This window comes from Delphinus delphis, chromosome 1, assembly GCF_949987515.2.
Source record: "Delphinus delphis chromosome 1, mDelDel1.2, whole genome shotgun sequence".
Lineage (NCBI taxonomy): Eukaryota > Metazoa > Chordata > Mammalia > Artiodactyla > Delphinidae > Delphinus > Delphinus delphis.
In genome coordinates this window covers 73,790,732-73,807,327 of record NC_082683.1, presented here as the reverse complement: position 1 = coordinate 73,807,327, position 16,596 = coordinate 73,790,732, and the positions used below count along the sequence as shown (strand labels likewise).

Genomic DNA, 16,596 nt, shown 5'->3' with positions numbered 1-16,596 from the left:
GTATAAATATGAACCTTTTGCTTATTATTCCTAGATACTTGCCTATTCCTAGGTTGCTAATAATTCATTTCTAAATTATTTTCAAAATAATAGACACTTGTTGCAAAGTATCAATTAGGAAGTGTTGGTTTGGCCAAAAAGTTCGTTCGGTTCACGAATACCTTGTTCAGTAAAGTTCTTGGGTCACTTGTAGACATGTGGATGGACCTAGAGACTGTCATACAGAGTGAAGTAAGTCAGAAAGAGAAAAATATTGTATATTAACTCATATATGTGGAATCTAGAAAAATGGTACAGATGAACTGGTTTGCAAGGCAGAAACATAGAGACACAGATGTAGAAAACAAACATATGGACACCAAGCGGGGAAAGCAGGGTGCGGACAATGGTGGTGGAATGAATTGGGAGATTGGGATTGACTGTATACACTGATATGTATAAAATAGGTAACTAATTTAAAAAAAAAGAAAATTCTTTAAAAAAAAACAAAACAATAGACATTTGATGCAAAATATCAATTAGGTATTGGGTTGGCCAGAAAGTTCATTCGGTTAGTAAATATATTGTTCTTGGTGGAAATGAAAAAATGTCTTTTATTTTTACTTAAAAACCGAACGAACTTTTTGGCCAATCCAATATATAAAGTAGAATATTCAGGTCTCTATTCCCTATGTGTAACACCTAATCGTTTGGTGCATACCTTTCTAGACCTTTCTCTCTGTGCTCGCAAAATATTTATTTTAAGTGTATACAAACCAAAAATTGAATATTACATGATTTTTTCCTACACTGTGTTTTTTTCACTTAACAGTCTATTATTTTAGATACCACTTCTTGTCATTATAGATAGTATAAATAGATATATGTAGATGAATATATCCTTATTTTATATTTGTTAAGATTTGCATGCTTTTAAATCAAGAAAATTAAGATTTCTGCTAAGTAAATGAAAGCTATTTAAAGAAAATTTATTCTAAATGGTCAAAAATGACAAACTCAGTGCTAATTGTCTCCAAAAATAAAGAGCAATCAGCAAAATTATAGTATCAAAATTACTTTACATGAGATTTTATTGATTTCAGTCATCATTGTCTATTAGTAAATAGCAAGTATTTTCGGACTTCATATTTGTCGAATTTAATAACAGCAAGATTTGTAGCACTGCACTGATCTTTGAGGAAGTGTCAGAAGAACATAGTTTATGAATGTTAATTTTTCTGTGAATATAGGTTGTACATTTTTAATTAGGACATAATCGTGAATAAATATGAATTACAGATTAAATGTTGACAATAGAGCTCTGTAAGTAAGGATATCATTTAGTCCAGAAACAGCACGAATTTATAGTTGCCATGAACTCCTTAGAGCTGCTTTGTGCTTTTTAAAATTTTTTAGTGTTAAAATAATATACATTTTGTTTTATTTTATTACAGCTTATAGAATTTTTAAAGGGCAAAGGAAATACCTACCTTTTAGGAAACCTACAAGATTCCAGAAAGGGAAAAGTTCTGCGAGCCTTGATTTTTAAACATATGTGTCCAAACACCATAAACTAAAATGATGACTGTAAGGTTTATGTCAAATTACTGGTTTTGTGTTAGTTTCAAAGGTACACCTAGAAGGTTTTAATGATGAAGATGTAATCTCACGTCAAGACCATGAACAAGAAACTGAAAAACTTGAGTTAGAAATTCAACAGTGTAAAGAAATGATTAAAACTCAGCAGCAACTTTTACAGGTAAATGCGAGGCACCTTTTAAAGCTGGTCTCCCCTGTGAAGGGTCAGAATTTTACTTAATCTTACTATATTTTTACCCCTTTATTTCATAAGATCTGTAGTATTTGACATTTTTCAGTCTAAACTAAGTTCTGTACTTGCCCGGAGATAGACCACGTAGCACCCCTTAGTAGGGGCTTTGCCAGTTAGAAGCATTTGGGAAATGAGGCTCCTCATTTCGGTTGACTTTCTGATTCTTTATCATTTCTCTCCTTCCCCTAAAGTTTGACCTGCTTTTCCCTTGTGTTCATTTCAACTTGTTGGAGTGTTGCAGGGACCCTCTGGAACTTACTATGGTTTAAAATTTAATAGCAGCAGCTCGCTACTGCGTGTGATGATGACACCACTTCACTGCTCCGAGACTGTTACTTGTTGGAAGAAAAGGAACGCCTCAAAGAAGAATGGTCCCTATTTAAGGAGCAAAAGAAGAATTTCGAGAAAGAAAGACGAAGCTTTACAGAAGCAGCTATTCGCCTAGGATTGGAGGTATTTTAAGCAATTGACTTTCCTTGTAGAGCGTTTGAAGGTCCTGGAGAGGTCAGTAGAATGCATCTAAGTTCTGCTTTTTCTTGTTTCTTTGCTATCCATTTTTTTTCTCAAGTATTTTACTAGTGATTTCACAAATAGCTTGAAATGGAAGCTATAACAGAAGGATATCATTTTGCCTTTACCAGATTTGGGAATTGAAAAAAAAATTTTTTATTGAAAAAACTATAAGCATTTATCATCCTTTTTGGGTGGCTTTATTTTATTTTGTTTTGTTTTGTTTTATGTTATTTTTTTGGCTGCATTGGGTCCACGTTGCTGCACGGAGGCTTTCTCTAATTGCGGCAAGCAGGAGCTACTCTTCATTGCAGTGCATGGGCTTCTCATTGCAGTGGCTTCTCTTGTTGCAGAGCATGGACTCTGGGGGCACAGGCTTCAGTAGTTGAGGTGTGCGGGCTCAGTAGTTGTGGCTCATGGGCTCTTGAGCACAGGCTCAGTAGTTGTAGTGTACGGGCTGAGTTGCTCTGCGGCGTGTGGGATCCTTCTGGACCAGGGATCGAACCCGTGTCCCCTGCATTGGCAGGCAGATTCTTAACCGCTGCGCTGCCAGGAAAGTCCGTTGGGTGGCTTTCTACTGTTAAGGGTTTAGCTTCACACAAGAGGTTTCTTTTGGGCATCTGTCATGTCTCCACTGTCAGTAGGTGTAGAGTCAGAAGAGAGTGCAACCAAGAACATGTCTTTTGTTTTTAAAAAAGGGGGTTGGGGTAGAATACAGTAAAAATAAAGTTCTCTCTCTCTCCATCCCCTTACCCAGGGATGAATGCATTAACAGTTAACAGTTTGAACTGTGTGTGTATACACTTCGACAGGTCGCTTTTTTATTTAGCAGTGTATTACCTACATATTTCCTTTTCAAAAATTAGAGAAGTAATGTCTGAAAATGGTTTAAAAAAAGAAATTCAATCCATACAAAAAGCTACAAGGTAAGACGTATCCTCCATTCTTATTGCCAGTTTCATTCCTCAGAAGTAACCACTGTTAAAAGTTTGTGATTCTTCTGGGAAGTACTATTTTAACTTGAAATAAAGTTCAACCTTCCCAGAAGTACTATTTTGATCGATATAAGCCTATCGATCCCCCACTATGAAAGATAAGGAGTTTAGTGTCTTTATCATACCTCCCATCTACACTTTCTCATTTACATATGATTTCTTCATAATATTTTTACTTTTTGAAGCTACTTTTTAAAGAATTATTTCTCCTGGTTGACTTTCTTGCTTTAAGTAAATTTGTTTAATGCTTCCATTTCAGGTTTGCTCAACTTCAGACAGTACAGGTTTATCCCTTGTTGCACTGCTCTTACCCTTCGGCTCCCCATGTTTTGTCTGTGATATTAGTTTTCATTGTCAAGGATTATCACGTTTATGTTCTGTCTTTTAATACAATTCAGGTGTAAGTACTTTGTCTAAGATGGAGACTTAAGAATTAAAAACCAGACAGAACGTTGGTAACATAGTGATTATGTAAATGTTATTCATTCTATAGCCAAGTAATTTTTTTGGACACATAAAAAATATTCTGTTATTAAGATTTTGCCACATGGAGGAAAATCTTCCATGTATCACTATGTAGTAAATACTTTGACTTTCTTTGTAGCTTCCTTTATGATTTCCTGAATCAGATTCAACTTATATCTCATGTTATAGTCTCTTTCTTCGGTTCCTTTTCCAATTTGCTGTATTACTTTCTTGAGTCATTTTCTCATAAGTAGTGTGTGAGTGAAAAATATTCTGAATTCTGGAATATCCGAAAAACACATTCTTACTTGATTGGTTTGGCTGGATATAGAATTTAGTTTTCCAACTTTTCCGCTCACAACTTTTGAGTTATTCCATTTCTTCCAGTGTTTTGTTTTGCTCACGAGAAGCCTGGCTGTTATATAACCTGTATTACTTTGTAGATACCTGTGTTTTGTTTTTCCCCCTCTCTGGAAGCTTTTGGAATTTTGTGTTCTTAAGAGTTCTGCAATTTTACCGGGAAAAGTCTGGGTAGCTCCTTTCAGCCTGAAGACACTATATTTCTTCAGCTTAGGGATATTTTCTTCAATTCTGTATTTTTTCCTTCTTCTCTTGCATTCTGGAACTTCTGTTAGACAAATGTTTTGCCTTCTGACTACATCTATAGATTGACTTTATGTCCTGAATTCAGGAATATTTTCTCACTCTTATCTTGGGCATCACCAACCTGGTATTCAGCAAAGGTCAGTTTTATTATTCACTTCATCCACTGAGTTTTTATTTCAGAATTTATCTTTTAAGTTTTCTAGTGTCCTTATTTTCTGGGGGTTTTTTTGGTATACCATTATATTTTACAGATATTCGTAAATCTGTCTGATAATTTTTGTTATTTGAAAAAAAAGTTTATCTTGAACTGTTTCCCTTGGCCAGTTCTCTTTATTTATCCTGGCCGTGTTTCTTTTATGCTGTTAGTTTTCTTCAGATGTCTGGTGATCCATGATTTTGTATTAATATTTATGAATGAAAGACTATACGTTATCTTAAGTAGCTGACATGACCTTCCTCTGTAATTACAAAAGCCTGTGTCCAATAGCTATCTCCCTCAGGAGGCAAAAACAGTTTGCACCAGCATTTCCTCCTGTCTTACGGGCTCACCTGTGTTTCTGAGCCCATATCCTCCCACCACCCCTGATGCTACTCCAAGAGATACTCTTGCTGCTTTGCATACCACTCCCCATTCTCTGCCTGAGACTCTGTCTGCCTCTGGTCACTGAGGACAGTGGGGCCAGTGAAGGATGGGAAGGAAGTATGAGAGACCCGAGGGGAGAGGGAGAATTCAGGATTGCTAATTAGCTATTCAGGAGGAGGAGGTTTGACATAGGCCCGAAAGCTGCTAGTACTGGGAGATGGTTGGAGGGTGAGATCAGTGCTTGATGAAGTCATATCTCTTTTTGTTTTTCAAGTGATTAGTTTACAGTGGGGTAAATGTCAATTTTTCTGTCGTTTGTAATCTTATATTTACCATGTTTTGTGTGTTCAAAAGTTATGCTCATATTCCATATGTTTAAAGTTATGCTAACATGCTTATCATTTTGTGTTATACACTTGAATTTCTTCAGAATTGATGTGAAAATAGTAGTTGGCTTGTCAGGAGACACAGGTGAATTTTTATTTTTTAAACATAATTTTCTTAACTGAAATTTTTCTTAGTTTTCTAGGGTTAATTCCTTTGACTAAATATATAGAGATAATCAGAGAGCAGACACAAATAGCTAGAGAAATCGTGTGAAATGGCAATTGTGTGAACGTTGAAGTATTGATCGGTATCTCTTTGGTTTGCTTGTGATGGTAGAGAAAGGCATTTGAAGAAGAAAGAGCCAGTTGGTTAAAGCAACAGTTTCTAAATATGACTACCTTTGACCACCAGAACTCAGAAAATGTGAAACTTTTCAGTGCCTTCTCAGGAAGTGAGTACTTCATAAACTCTTTAATCTGAAAATGCATGTAAAGTACTGTAGATTATTATTAATATATAACTTTAGCAGTCACCAGTAAGAACTCTCTAATTGGAACTAAAAATTAACTTTGATATTTTATTTACTGGAGTCAAAATAGAAATGACAGGAGGACTTTGCATACCCAGAGCAACTTTTGTTGTGAATGTAATAATGTCAAGTTTTGAAAATTCACAGTCTAGAAATAGTTTTTAAACTCGATCCTTCTAAATGTTTGGGGACTGTGCATAACAAAGATCACCGGATTACCTAGACTAGACTCAAAGGGCTACAGTGGATATTTAGATTAATTTGTTCTCTCACACCTCACTTAGAACTGCAAATGAATCTAGTCTAGGACCCTAGTTAATTACCTTCACTATATTTAATGCTTTTCCATATGTAGTGCCTTTTTTCCTTCCTCCTTTTTTTCTTTTTTAAACAGGTTCTGATCGGGACAACCCTACAGTACACTCGAGGCCACGGCAAAAGAAGCCTCACGGTGCGCCTAGTGGGTCTCCAGTTTGCACGTCTAAACTTACTAAATCTCTTCCTGCTTCTCCTTCGACTTCAGACTTTTGCCAGACGCGTTCCTGTGTATCTGAATATAGGTACTGGTCTATAGGTGAACTTCTTACATACTTGTTACAGTGCTAGAGTTGTGTTGCAAAGGAAAAGTTGGCGTGTCTAGGAGGAGCAACAGTAGAGACTCTGGAGAGGAATTGAGTAGACTGACTCATTCATTGTACAAATATTTATTGGCTATCCATTATGTGTAGACACCTGTTAGGTGCTGGGAATACAGCAGTGAACGAGGTAGCTCTGGTCCCTGTCTTCTGGGAGTTAAGTCATATAATGTGATTCTTTTTATTTCACATGTAAAACACAATTTAAAATACAATCTTATTTCAGGAGTTACTCAATAATTTAATTGTATTGAATAGAAGGATATTGTTTTGATAGTTTCTGTAGAGTACCTATTTTAGAGTTTCTTGTGGTGTGCCCATTTTATTGGTGTGGAAGGACAAAGACCTGAGAAAAGCCCCCTCCCCTTGACTGGTGAAGAGGGTCTGTGCCCAAGGATGACAGGGTAGACAGAGTTGCTCCCCACCCCCAGGAGAGCCAGATACTGCTTTTAACTGATGCGTTGTGGTATTTTCCTCTGTCTGAAGTTGTTACATCATTTTCTAAGGTATAATATCAGTACTCTACCTCAGAGCCTATTCCAGGATTGATTTTGAACTAAGGAGATAGCACCTTCCTCGGGAAATAGAGAGTGTGGTGGTGATTGCTCTCCTCTTCACTAACGTAGGAGACAGTGGCACGAGGGCCTTCCCAGGCGCCTTAGAAAGCAGGAGCCAGGGCTGCAGCACAGTTGGCCTGTTGTAGTGAGAGAGAGACTGGTGTGGAGCTAAGTGCTGAAGACACCAGCTAGTCTTTGGACCAAGAATTGTGAAATAGATAATTTTTTTTTTTTTTTTTTTTTTTTTTTTGCGGTATGCGGGCCTCTCAGTGTTGTGGCCTCTCCTGTTGCGGAGCAGAAACTCCGGACGCGCAGGCTTAGCGGCCATGGCTCACTGGCCCAGCCGCTCTGCGGCATGTGGGATCTTTCCAGACCGGGGCATGAACCCGTGTCCCCTGCATCGGCTGGCGGACCCTCAACCACTGTGCTACCAGGGAAGCCCGAAATAGATAAATTTTTAAACAAAAATATGAAATTTTAAAAAAGGATAAGGCACTCTCATTTGTAGTTGGCCTTTAAAAGGATTAGGACTCTAAGTAAACACTGGGGGGCAAAAAAGGAGCTGGGGGAAGAGTCCTCCAGGCAAGTGTAGGAACCCTGAGGCTGGACACGGGTGTGTTTGTGGATGGCGAGTGTAGTTAGTGAGCACGACCAGGAGGTGTGAGGGTGGGAGGTAACATTATGTAAAAGTTCAGATGTATACACAGGTAGAGGGAATGAGGTCAGGGACCCTGTGTACCCATCACCCAGGTTCAGCAGTTACCAACTCACAACTAATATTGTTTATATACAGCCCCACTCTGCTTGTGCTCCCACCACGCACTTGAGATTTCTTTTGTCAACTATGTTAGTCTGTACTTGTAAGTCAGATATTGTTCTAAGGGCAATGGAAAAGCATTGGAGACCTTTTAAGTGAGATAATGATTTTTTTAAAAATCCAAGATTTAAAAAGATTACTTCATCTTGGGCTTCCCTGGTGGCGTAGTGGTTGAGAGTCCGCCTACCGATGCAGGGGACGTGGGTTTGTGCCCCGGTCCGGGAGGATCCCACATGCCGCGGAGCGGCTGGGCCCGTGAGCCGTGGCCGCTGAGCCTGCGCGTCCGGAGCCTGTGCTCCGCAGCGGGAGAGGCCACGGCAGTGAGAGGCCCGCGTACCGCAAAAAAAAACAAAAACAAACAAAAAGATTACTTCATTTTATTATATGAGAAACAGATTGTAGGAGCACAAGCCAGGAGAGCCAGTTAAGAAACATTAGTGGAATTGAGGTGAGAGATGTGGTAATTTGCACCCTACGGTCATTACATGAAGACAGAACTGTGCTTGGATTTAGGCTGTGTTTTGCAGTTAGAGCCAATAGGTTGATGTGTGAAATATGGGAAGTTAAAGTTTGTTTAATTTACAATCAAAAGATAATATAAGCTCAGGGTATGTTCTTACATAGAATGTTATTGAAGCCCCCAAATTTGACCAATCAGAACTCTGTGTATAGATTTAGACAGACATTCTGCTCACCATTTACAAATACAGGCAGCCCTCGGAGATGTTGCAGATTCAGTTCCAGACCACTGCAATAAAGCGAGTATCGCAACAAAGCGAGATACTCAAACTTGTTGGTTTCCCAGTGCATATAAAAGTTATGTGTGCACTGTACTGTAATCTATGAAGTGTGCAATAGCATTATGTCTGAAAAAACAATGTACGTACCTTAATTTAAAAATACTTTATCACTAAAAAATGCTAGTTAGTCTGACAACCCAGGGTTGCCATAATCCTCTGTTTGTAAAAAAAATTCAGTATCTGCAAAGTACAATAAGTTGAAATGCCATAAAATGAAGTACGCTTGTAATGCATTCTGTACCTAAAAGAGAACATAGCTTGGTTGCCTCAATTATTTTTATGTATTTAAAATTTTTACTTTTTTACATAATTATTTTTAGTTATAAAGTATTTAACGTAAATATTCCTTGAAGACTTTGTTTTGTGTTTAATAAAAAGTCCAACATTTAGTACCTACATCATAGGGTACTGTGAGATTCAGTACCAATATATGTAAAGCACTTAAAACAGTACTTGGTCCATTGTAAACCTTCAGTAACAGGCTATAAAAATAAAAATATATGTAAACATAAGTGGATTATAAAAATGCTTTTCTGTTTCTTGTGTTCAAGAGCTACACTGAGCAATGTCAGTGGCATAGAAACAGAATTTTGGAGCTTAATGAAATTTCATTAAGCTATTCACAGATACTGGCCACTGAGGGTAAAACAAGAGTCATGTAACTGGTTATCAGGAGAGAAGCTGTGCAGCTTGACATCATCCTTGAACTTTTTAATTATTTGGTATATTTGGATTCCTGCTCCTAAAGCACCTTGGATCTGGGTTCGTAATAAGATTATGACAAAATAATTAGGAATATTTGTAGCTAATTTCTACAGCAACAACCTCATTGCTCCTTCACTGTAGAGTGGAATGTTACATACGGGCTGTGCCTGGATTCCGTGCAAAGTACCTCTTGTACTAAGTTACATAGAGAACTTAGTTCATCATTGATCTCATCTCATCTGAGACGGCAGGGATTCTGAATCTGAATTATAAGCAAGTTCCTTTTTTTTTTTTAAGCAAGTAAGTGTAAGTAAAATTGTTAATTATGTTTTTGGTTTAGCGTTTTAGAATTAAAGCAACTTAATTTTTTTTAGGATTGCCACATTATAAAGTTGAGTTAGTTAACTGAAGTCACACCAAAAAATGAACATTTAGGCAAAAGAAGTTTTGTGAAAAAAATTACGTAAGATATTCAGTTGATAAAAATGTATTGTTCATTGGTTCAATCCCATGATTTGCAAGTAATCATTTAACTAAATTTCCTTGTTTTGAGGCTGGTTGCAGAGTATACCTCAGACTGTATCTCTGAAGCTAGAGACTGTGTCTGTGTTCAGACACTTAGATTGTTATTGTCCGACACTTAAAGCTAATTGAGCATCATCATTAAGTGCTTAGTGTGTGTTAACTCATTTGGTTCCCACTCCAACCCTGTGAGGTGTAGGTTCTATTATTATTTCCATTTTACAGCTGAGGAAGCTGAAGAACAGGGAGGGTTAACTTGCCAGAAGTGACGTAGTAAGTGGTCCAGCTGGCATATGAACATAAACCATCTGTTCAGGGTCTGGACTCCTAACCACTTTGTGGCACTCATTAAATATCTGCATGAGTGAACGGATGGAGGATGAAAGCATGCATGAACAAATGGATGAGTGAAGAAGGAAACTATAAAGAGATTAGAAACTAGTGACAGAAAGACAGGGGTATGGGGAACATTAGCTTTCAAAACTCACATGTTCTCTATCTACCTCAGGCTCTAGTTGGGTAGCATCCTTCACAGTAGACTGAACAGATAAATAAATAGATGGATAGATAAAAGTGACCATGTTGAAACACTTCTGTGTTTTTGACCAGTGTGTCCTCAAAATTTACTTAGCATGAGACAAGAGAGTCATCAGATTTTAGACATTCAGGCATATCTAAGGTGTGAAAGGAGGAGGAGATGATGATTAAGATCTCCCTTTTCTTTCCCCAGCAGTTCTATCAGTGTACTAAATACAACCCCTGAAGAATCTAAGCCAAATCAGGTTGGAAGAGAATGTACAAATCAGAAGTGGAGCGTGGCATCAAGGACTGATTCACAGGAAGCTTGCTGTAGTGGATGCTCCTCGACCCACGCAGACGCTCACATAGAGAAGGATGACTTACCTTAGACATGTGAACTGGGATTTTGTTTTTTTTCATTAACATGTTCATCAAATTTCACATCTGAGTTGAAACAGGGTGTGTTATAAAGTCAATCATCTCTAATAATTTAAAATGGTCTGTGTTGTTTGTTTGGGCTTCCCTGTTCCTCCCCCAAAGAGCTAAAGTGTTAAATCTATTTAAAAGGATATAAAAGCTTTGGATATGTATTTTTAGTAACAGAAGCACCTGGTTCTGTGAATAAAGGAATGTATGAACGTTTGGATGCAAACAAAGCACTAGAATGAGTTTCCTCTTATAGGTATTAAAAATAGCACTTTTAGGAAACTGATTATTGTAAATGTTTAATTTTGTCTCATATATAGTTGGCATTGGAAGTTTAGCCTTTCCTTGAATGTATACTGTAGCTTTTTAACAAAGCAAGTTATATATTTATTATGTTTAGTGTGATTTGAAATACCCTCCTTCATATGTTTTAAATAAAGTGAAATTTATGTATGTTTTGTACATAGATATACACGATTATGTTAAGAGGCTTTAAGATTTAAAGATTTTACACATCCATAATTATAGTATTTCATGCCAATAAAAGTTTTATTAGTGATATTCTGTTTACAGATGTATTAGAGCCATTGCCACCTTATGTTTAAGAATTTTTTGAACCCATCTGAGCAATAAATACTGAAAAGGTATTCCATGAAGCCAAGTTCTTTAGATCATTAACATTACTAATGTTACATTTTGGAGATTTCTATAGCATTAGGTTCTTTTAATATGCAGGATACTACAATTTTTCAAAGGATTATTGATTTTAGCATAATAGAGGTAAGACAAGAGTACCTTTGGATGAAACAATTTAAGAATATTGGCTTAGGATATTTGGATTATAGAAGATATTAAGATATTTAAGATGTTTGGATGGTGATATTTTCTCTACCAGATGGGTACCCATACCGTAACACCTGTACCAGCAAAGGCTTTGTATAGTTGCCAGTAATTCTTTAATAATTTTTCAATGAGATATTTACTGATAAGGAAATCTGATAACATAAAGCATCAGATTTTATAGTCCAGATATGATACTCTGGACAAACTTGTCATTTCACTTTCAGGACTGATTGCATGATTCTTCATGGTTGTTATTGTTATTATTATTGATAGTAAGAATAATGTAAGTGTGGGCCCAAGCACTTTCCTAGAATTTTCATCAGAAAGCTTTAAGTACCTAACTCTATTTGTCTCTGCATGTAGAAGCCTACACATGTCCAGTCCTTGCTATAGGTCTTGTAGTTTAGGCCCATCTGCCTTCCCATTTTCTAGCAGTTTAACCATTTGTATTCACTCACCTGGTTGTGGCTGTTCAGTTTAAATTTGTCATGTTAAAAAAGTACTTTTGTCGGGCTTCCCTGGTGGCGCAGTGGTTGAGAGTCCGCCTGCCGATGCAGGGGACACGGGTTCGTGCCCCGGTCCGGGAAGATCCCACATGCCGCGGCACGGCTGGGCCCGTGAGCCATGGCCGCTGAGCCTGCGCGTCCGGAGCCTGTGCTCCGCAGCGGGAGAGGCCACAACAGTGAGAGGCCCATGTACTGGGGGAAAAAAAAAAAAAAGTACTTTTGTCATCCACTCACTCACTATATATATAACTCTTTGGAGTTGCGTAGCAGCAGCCATTTTTTCAGGGTTAATAGCATATTATTGAGTATCCTGTAAGACATTAGTGAAAGTGCTCATGAGAAAGTACCACATTTATAGTCTCAAAAAGCTGGCTCTTGAGCAAAAGCAAATTAGTCACCATATTCAGCTTGGTGCATGCCCCTTTTCTACCATTTAAAAATATTAGAAATGATGCAGAATTTCAGAAGTAGTACCGTACTCCAAAGGAAGAAACAGCTGTGATATCGTTCTTTTGCTATTGAGCAATAACGTGATCAAAGAAAAGCAATCAAATTTTCTAAGTAGGCAGTGATACATTTGTCAAGAATTGGGGTTTTCTTTTCAGGGCTTTCCATGATATACTTGGCTAGAAACAGTGTTCTAATTTTTAGAGTAATCTCTTTTAGGAATATTGCGTTCCACAATGATGAATTTCTACAAAGCAGCATCAGTTTTTTGTTTTTTTCATTTTAAAGTTGGTTGAATTCTCATATTGGAGAGACAAATTCCCTTGAGACTTACTTTGAAATCTAAGGTGTGAAAGAAACAGTAAAATGAAAGCCAGGATCATTGTGCTTTTGATAAAAGATCTGCCAGTAGTTGTATGTTTTACTTAACAGCGTAGAGTTTGCTTTACATTCCGGCTCCAATGATGATTCCTAGTCACGCTAAACTTCCTAGAATGTTGAAACGGTTTCCATGCTGGATAACTCCTGACTCCACACATAAAACTTCTAGATTTTATTTGCCTTCCCTCTCTAGGTGTTTGCAGTTTACTAGTAATACAGCCGTGCTGCAGTCTTGCATTTAGCCAAGATGAGGTGAGAGAGAACCATGTTCACTTTTGCTTGAAAGTCTTCCTGACCATTTTCAGTGTCTTCTTCTTTATCAGGATGCAGATCTGAAACATTCCGTGCCTTATTTGTTTTTATCCATTTTGAATTTTCAAAGCATAAAAGTGGCAAAGAAAATTTAAGAGATTTTATTTCCTACTCTTAAATTTTTATATCTTCAATTTATGATGAGAAACTTCATAGAAGGACAATCCTACCAGAAAATTAAGATTAAACTTAATAAATAGGTACTTTCTTGTAGAAGCAATGTATTAAATGTGTAGGTTCACGGAGCAGTCCGTGGCAAATTGTTTTCCTCATGGTATAATTAAAATACTGTCGTTACTTAGAATTGCATTTTTCGTACCTTTGCTGACCAGACTTGTTCATAGGCCTGTGGTAACACTTTTTTGGGGGAAACATATTCCATAGTACATGGTGAGAAGGAGAGCGCCCTAGAATCCAGTTTTGACCTGCCCTGGTGGAGCATTTGAAAACGCCCGGAATGCCAGGAGAGGTTTTGCAGTGTGTACGCGCGGAACGCTGTGAGCTAGCAAACCCCTTATGTGATTGCCCTGTTGTAAAAGTCTTGAACACCTGTTGCCTGATGTAAATCATGTTCTTATTTCTAGATTGGATTTAAACTAAGTATGGGTCTTGGAAGTCTAGTAAATATACTTCTCCCTATGTTTGTCCTTAATTTTTTTCATTCTTTTCATAAGCATATAAAAGTAGCTGCTGTGTGTCAGGGCTTATTACTACCTTCTAGTTACTGCGGAGGGAAAGACAACTAAGCATGCTCCCTGCCACTGAGAATCTCTGGGTTGAGTGGAAGACCAGCTATATAAACCTAAATTGTCATAAACAATGGGAGATGCTGTTCAGACATTCGGTCTGGTGATAGAACTTGGACTCGTTGTTCTGCTCCGGGATCACGTATCCGTCTCCTAACAGTGACGTGGCAAGCTTCTAGTTAAAGAGTCTTTGCATTATTTCCTATGGGAAGAACTATGTAATTAATCTATTACTGTTTTGTTTTTGTTGGGTGTTGGGTTTTGTTTTTGTTTTCTACAATCAAAATAACCTGCAAAGCAGCATTAAGAATTTCTGCCCACAAGAACATGTATTATTATCTAATAGAAAAAGAATTTACAGAGATTTGGGCCATGTAGATAAGGATAATAAGATAGGTTATTCTAGTCATTTCTCTAAATATGTTTTTTTCAGGTTGGATGTAGATTAAAGTGGAATGGACTGATTAAATTATTTGATTTATATAAAAATACTTCACTTGACTGGTTGGTTTTTTTGGTTTTGTTTTTGTTTTTTTAACATTTACAAATACCTGATTTCAGAGGTCTTAGGAGGTACTGTAATGCCAGTGTTACATAAAGATCCTGGTAGAGACCCTCTTATATTTTAGATTCAGAAATACTTATACCTCATATGACGCTTAACCCATAGTAAGCACACAATATTTATTAATGAGAGAGATGAAATACTAATGAAACAAGTAGCACATTACTTCATTGGCATGAATGGACTAAATTTCAGGTCAAAATCCTGAAACTCTTCTTTCTCAGGAGGGCTAGGAGCCTTTTGTTTTGGTTGATTTCCAGCCCTATCTAACTTGGTTCCTCGCACAGAGAATTGGAATAGAGTAGGCCATTCTACAGTGAAAAACACCAAACTTGTGTGGTTCAATACAAAAATTGAATTCTTGCTCATGAAATGACCAGCGTGGATTGGGCGGTCTGCTCGATGGCCCGCAATGTTGTCAAATCGGGGAAAGAGCAGACCGGCAGGTGATGGTGGATATTAAGAGCCAGATCTGAAAGAGACACGCACATTGCTTTGTCCACAACCTAGACATACAGCCTCAACCTAACAACAAACGACTGGGAGATGCAGAAAATGAGGCTATTTGGTGAGCACTGACAGCTCTGCTACATAATGTGCTTGATGTGTTACTTACTTTAAAAAAAAAATAACCAGCAAAACATATTGCTCTGTGCAAGGGACTTTTTACTGATTATTTATTAAAGCTTCAAATCGTCTTAATTTTTGGAAGGAATGTATTTTAAGGCTTCTCTTGCCTTCTCTAACCTTTTCATAATACAAAGTTTTTTAATGTTTAAGTGGTAATTTTACACGTTTACTAAGATATAGTATACTGAACACATTTTCTTTTGATTCAACAACCCTGCAAAATAGAATATTAACCTTCCTATTTTTAGAGAGTTGGTAACAGACTCAGATATCAAGGGACAAATGCAAGCTCACATAATTATAAGTGACAAAATCAGAACTGAAAAACCCAGATCTTATCATCCCTAAATTTCAACTTATTCCAGACTGCTGTAGTGCCTTTTGGTATGGCTTTCTGAGTGAAATCGTTCAGTTCTTAACCCATAATCTGTCACCCTGTCATCTCCAAAGGTATTGATTGTTTGATCCACATACGAAGCTCACCCTTGTTTTTGTTAATGGTGACCATGGCAGTCCTATTCAGAACTGAATCTCTACCTTTTCAAGTTTAGGGCATTAAGGATCTAATTGAGATAGCCAATTTAATAGCAAATAATACTCTAACAAAAGGTCACTGAGTAATGCCAAGATATACCTAGACAGCCTGCTTTTTCTGCCGTGTCTTTTGTTCTCTCGTAGTGTGTGCACCACGTCCCTCTGTGACTACAGTCACAGTGACCAAAAACATTGTTTTGTCCAATGGTCCAGTAATCTTTTGCAGATATCACCATGAAAAATGAATGTTAAAGTAGTAGAATTAAGTAACGTGTATGAATATTTTTACTCAATTTAGAAAGAACAGCTGCTTGCAGGGCAGCTGGAGATTTTCTAGTTTCCCTGCTGTGTCTGCATTTAGATATTCCGTTTTCTTGTTTCTGGTTTGTCAAGACAGTTTCCTGGTTACAGTGCTCCATTAAAGCAAACCACGCCCCAGCCCAGTGTACTCATTAGAAAAAAACAGACTTTTGCACGTTCCCTAAAGCCCTCAGACTGAGACCCCAGAACCTGCCCTCCATTCCAGTTCTCTGGACCCAATTCTCTAATATACCTGGGGTCTAAGCTGAGGTGGAAGCTGTCCAGCTAGGGATGGGGTCAGACACTGCTGGTTCTCGACCCTAACACGTGTCGGCACCTAGTCCTCTCCAGCCCTTACGTGTGGTCATTACTTGATTACAACATCATAATTAACTTACCCCGAATACCTGTGGCTCTAACTCTTTCAGGATAACCTTTTTTCCTGATTTTATATCAGTGAAAAGTTTCAATGAAACAGTTCTGAAAGAGTTGCCCAGGAGTGCAATGCTTTTATGGAGGATCAACT

At 37.6% G+C, this 16,596-nt stretch overlaps 1 protein-coding gene across 17 annotated transcripts in view; it reads left to right on the top strand.

Annotated features, from left to right (window-relative positions):
* Positions 1 to 14,542, top strand: part of SSX2IP (SSX family member 2 interacting protein) — a 43,173-nt gene extending 28,631 nt beyond the window's left edge. For 7 of the 17 annotated variants that reach the window (XM_060024472.1, XM_060024527.1, XM_060024482.1 and 4 more), the window contains 5 exons: positions 1,602 to 1,738; positions 2,090 to 2,263; positions 5,633 to 5,747; positions 6,220 to 6,385; positions 10,592 to 14,542. In XM_060024472.1, coding sequence (XP_059880455.1) covers positions 1,602 to 1,738; positions 2,090 to 2,263; positions 5,633 to 5,747; positions 6,220 to 6,385; positions 10,592 to 10,769 — 770 coding nt within the window. In that variant the 3' untranslated portion in view covers positions 10,770 to 14,542. Of the gene's footprint in view, positions 1 to 1,601; positions 1,739 to 2,089; positions 2,264 to 5,632; positions 5,748 to 6,219; positions 6,400 to 10,591 lie in introns of all 17 variants that reach the window. The other 10 variants (XM_060024536.1, XM_060024500.1, XM_060024490.1 and 7 more) reach the window with 8 other exon arrangements.
* Positions 14,543 to 16,596: the final 2,054 nt, after the last annotated feature.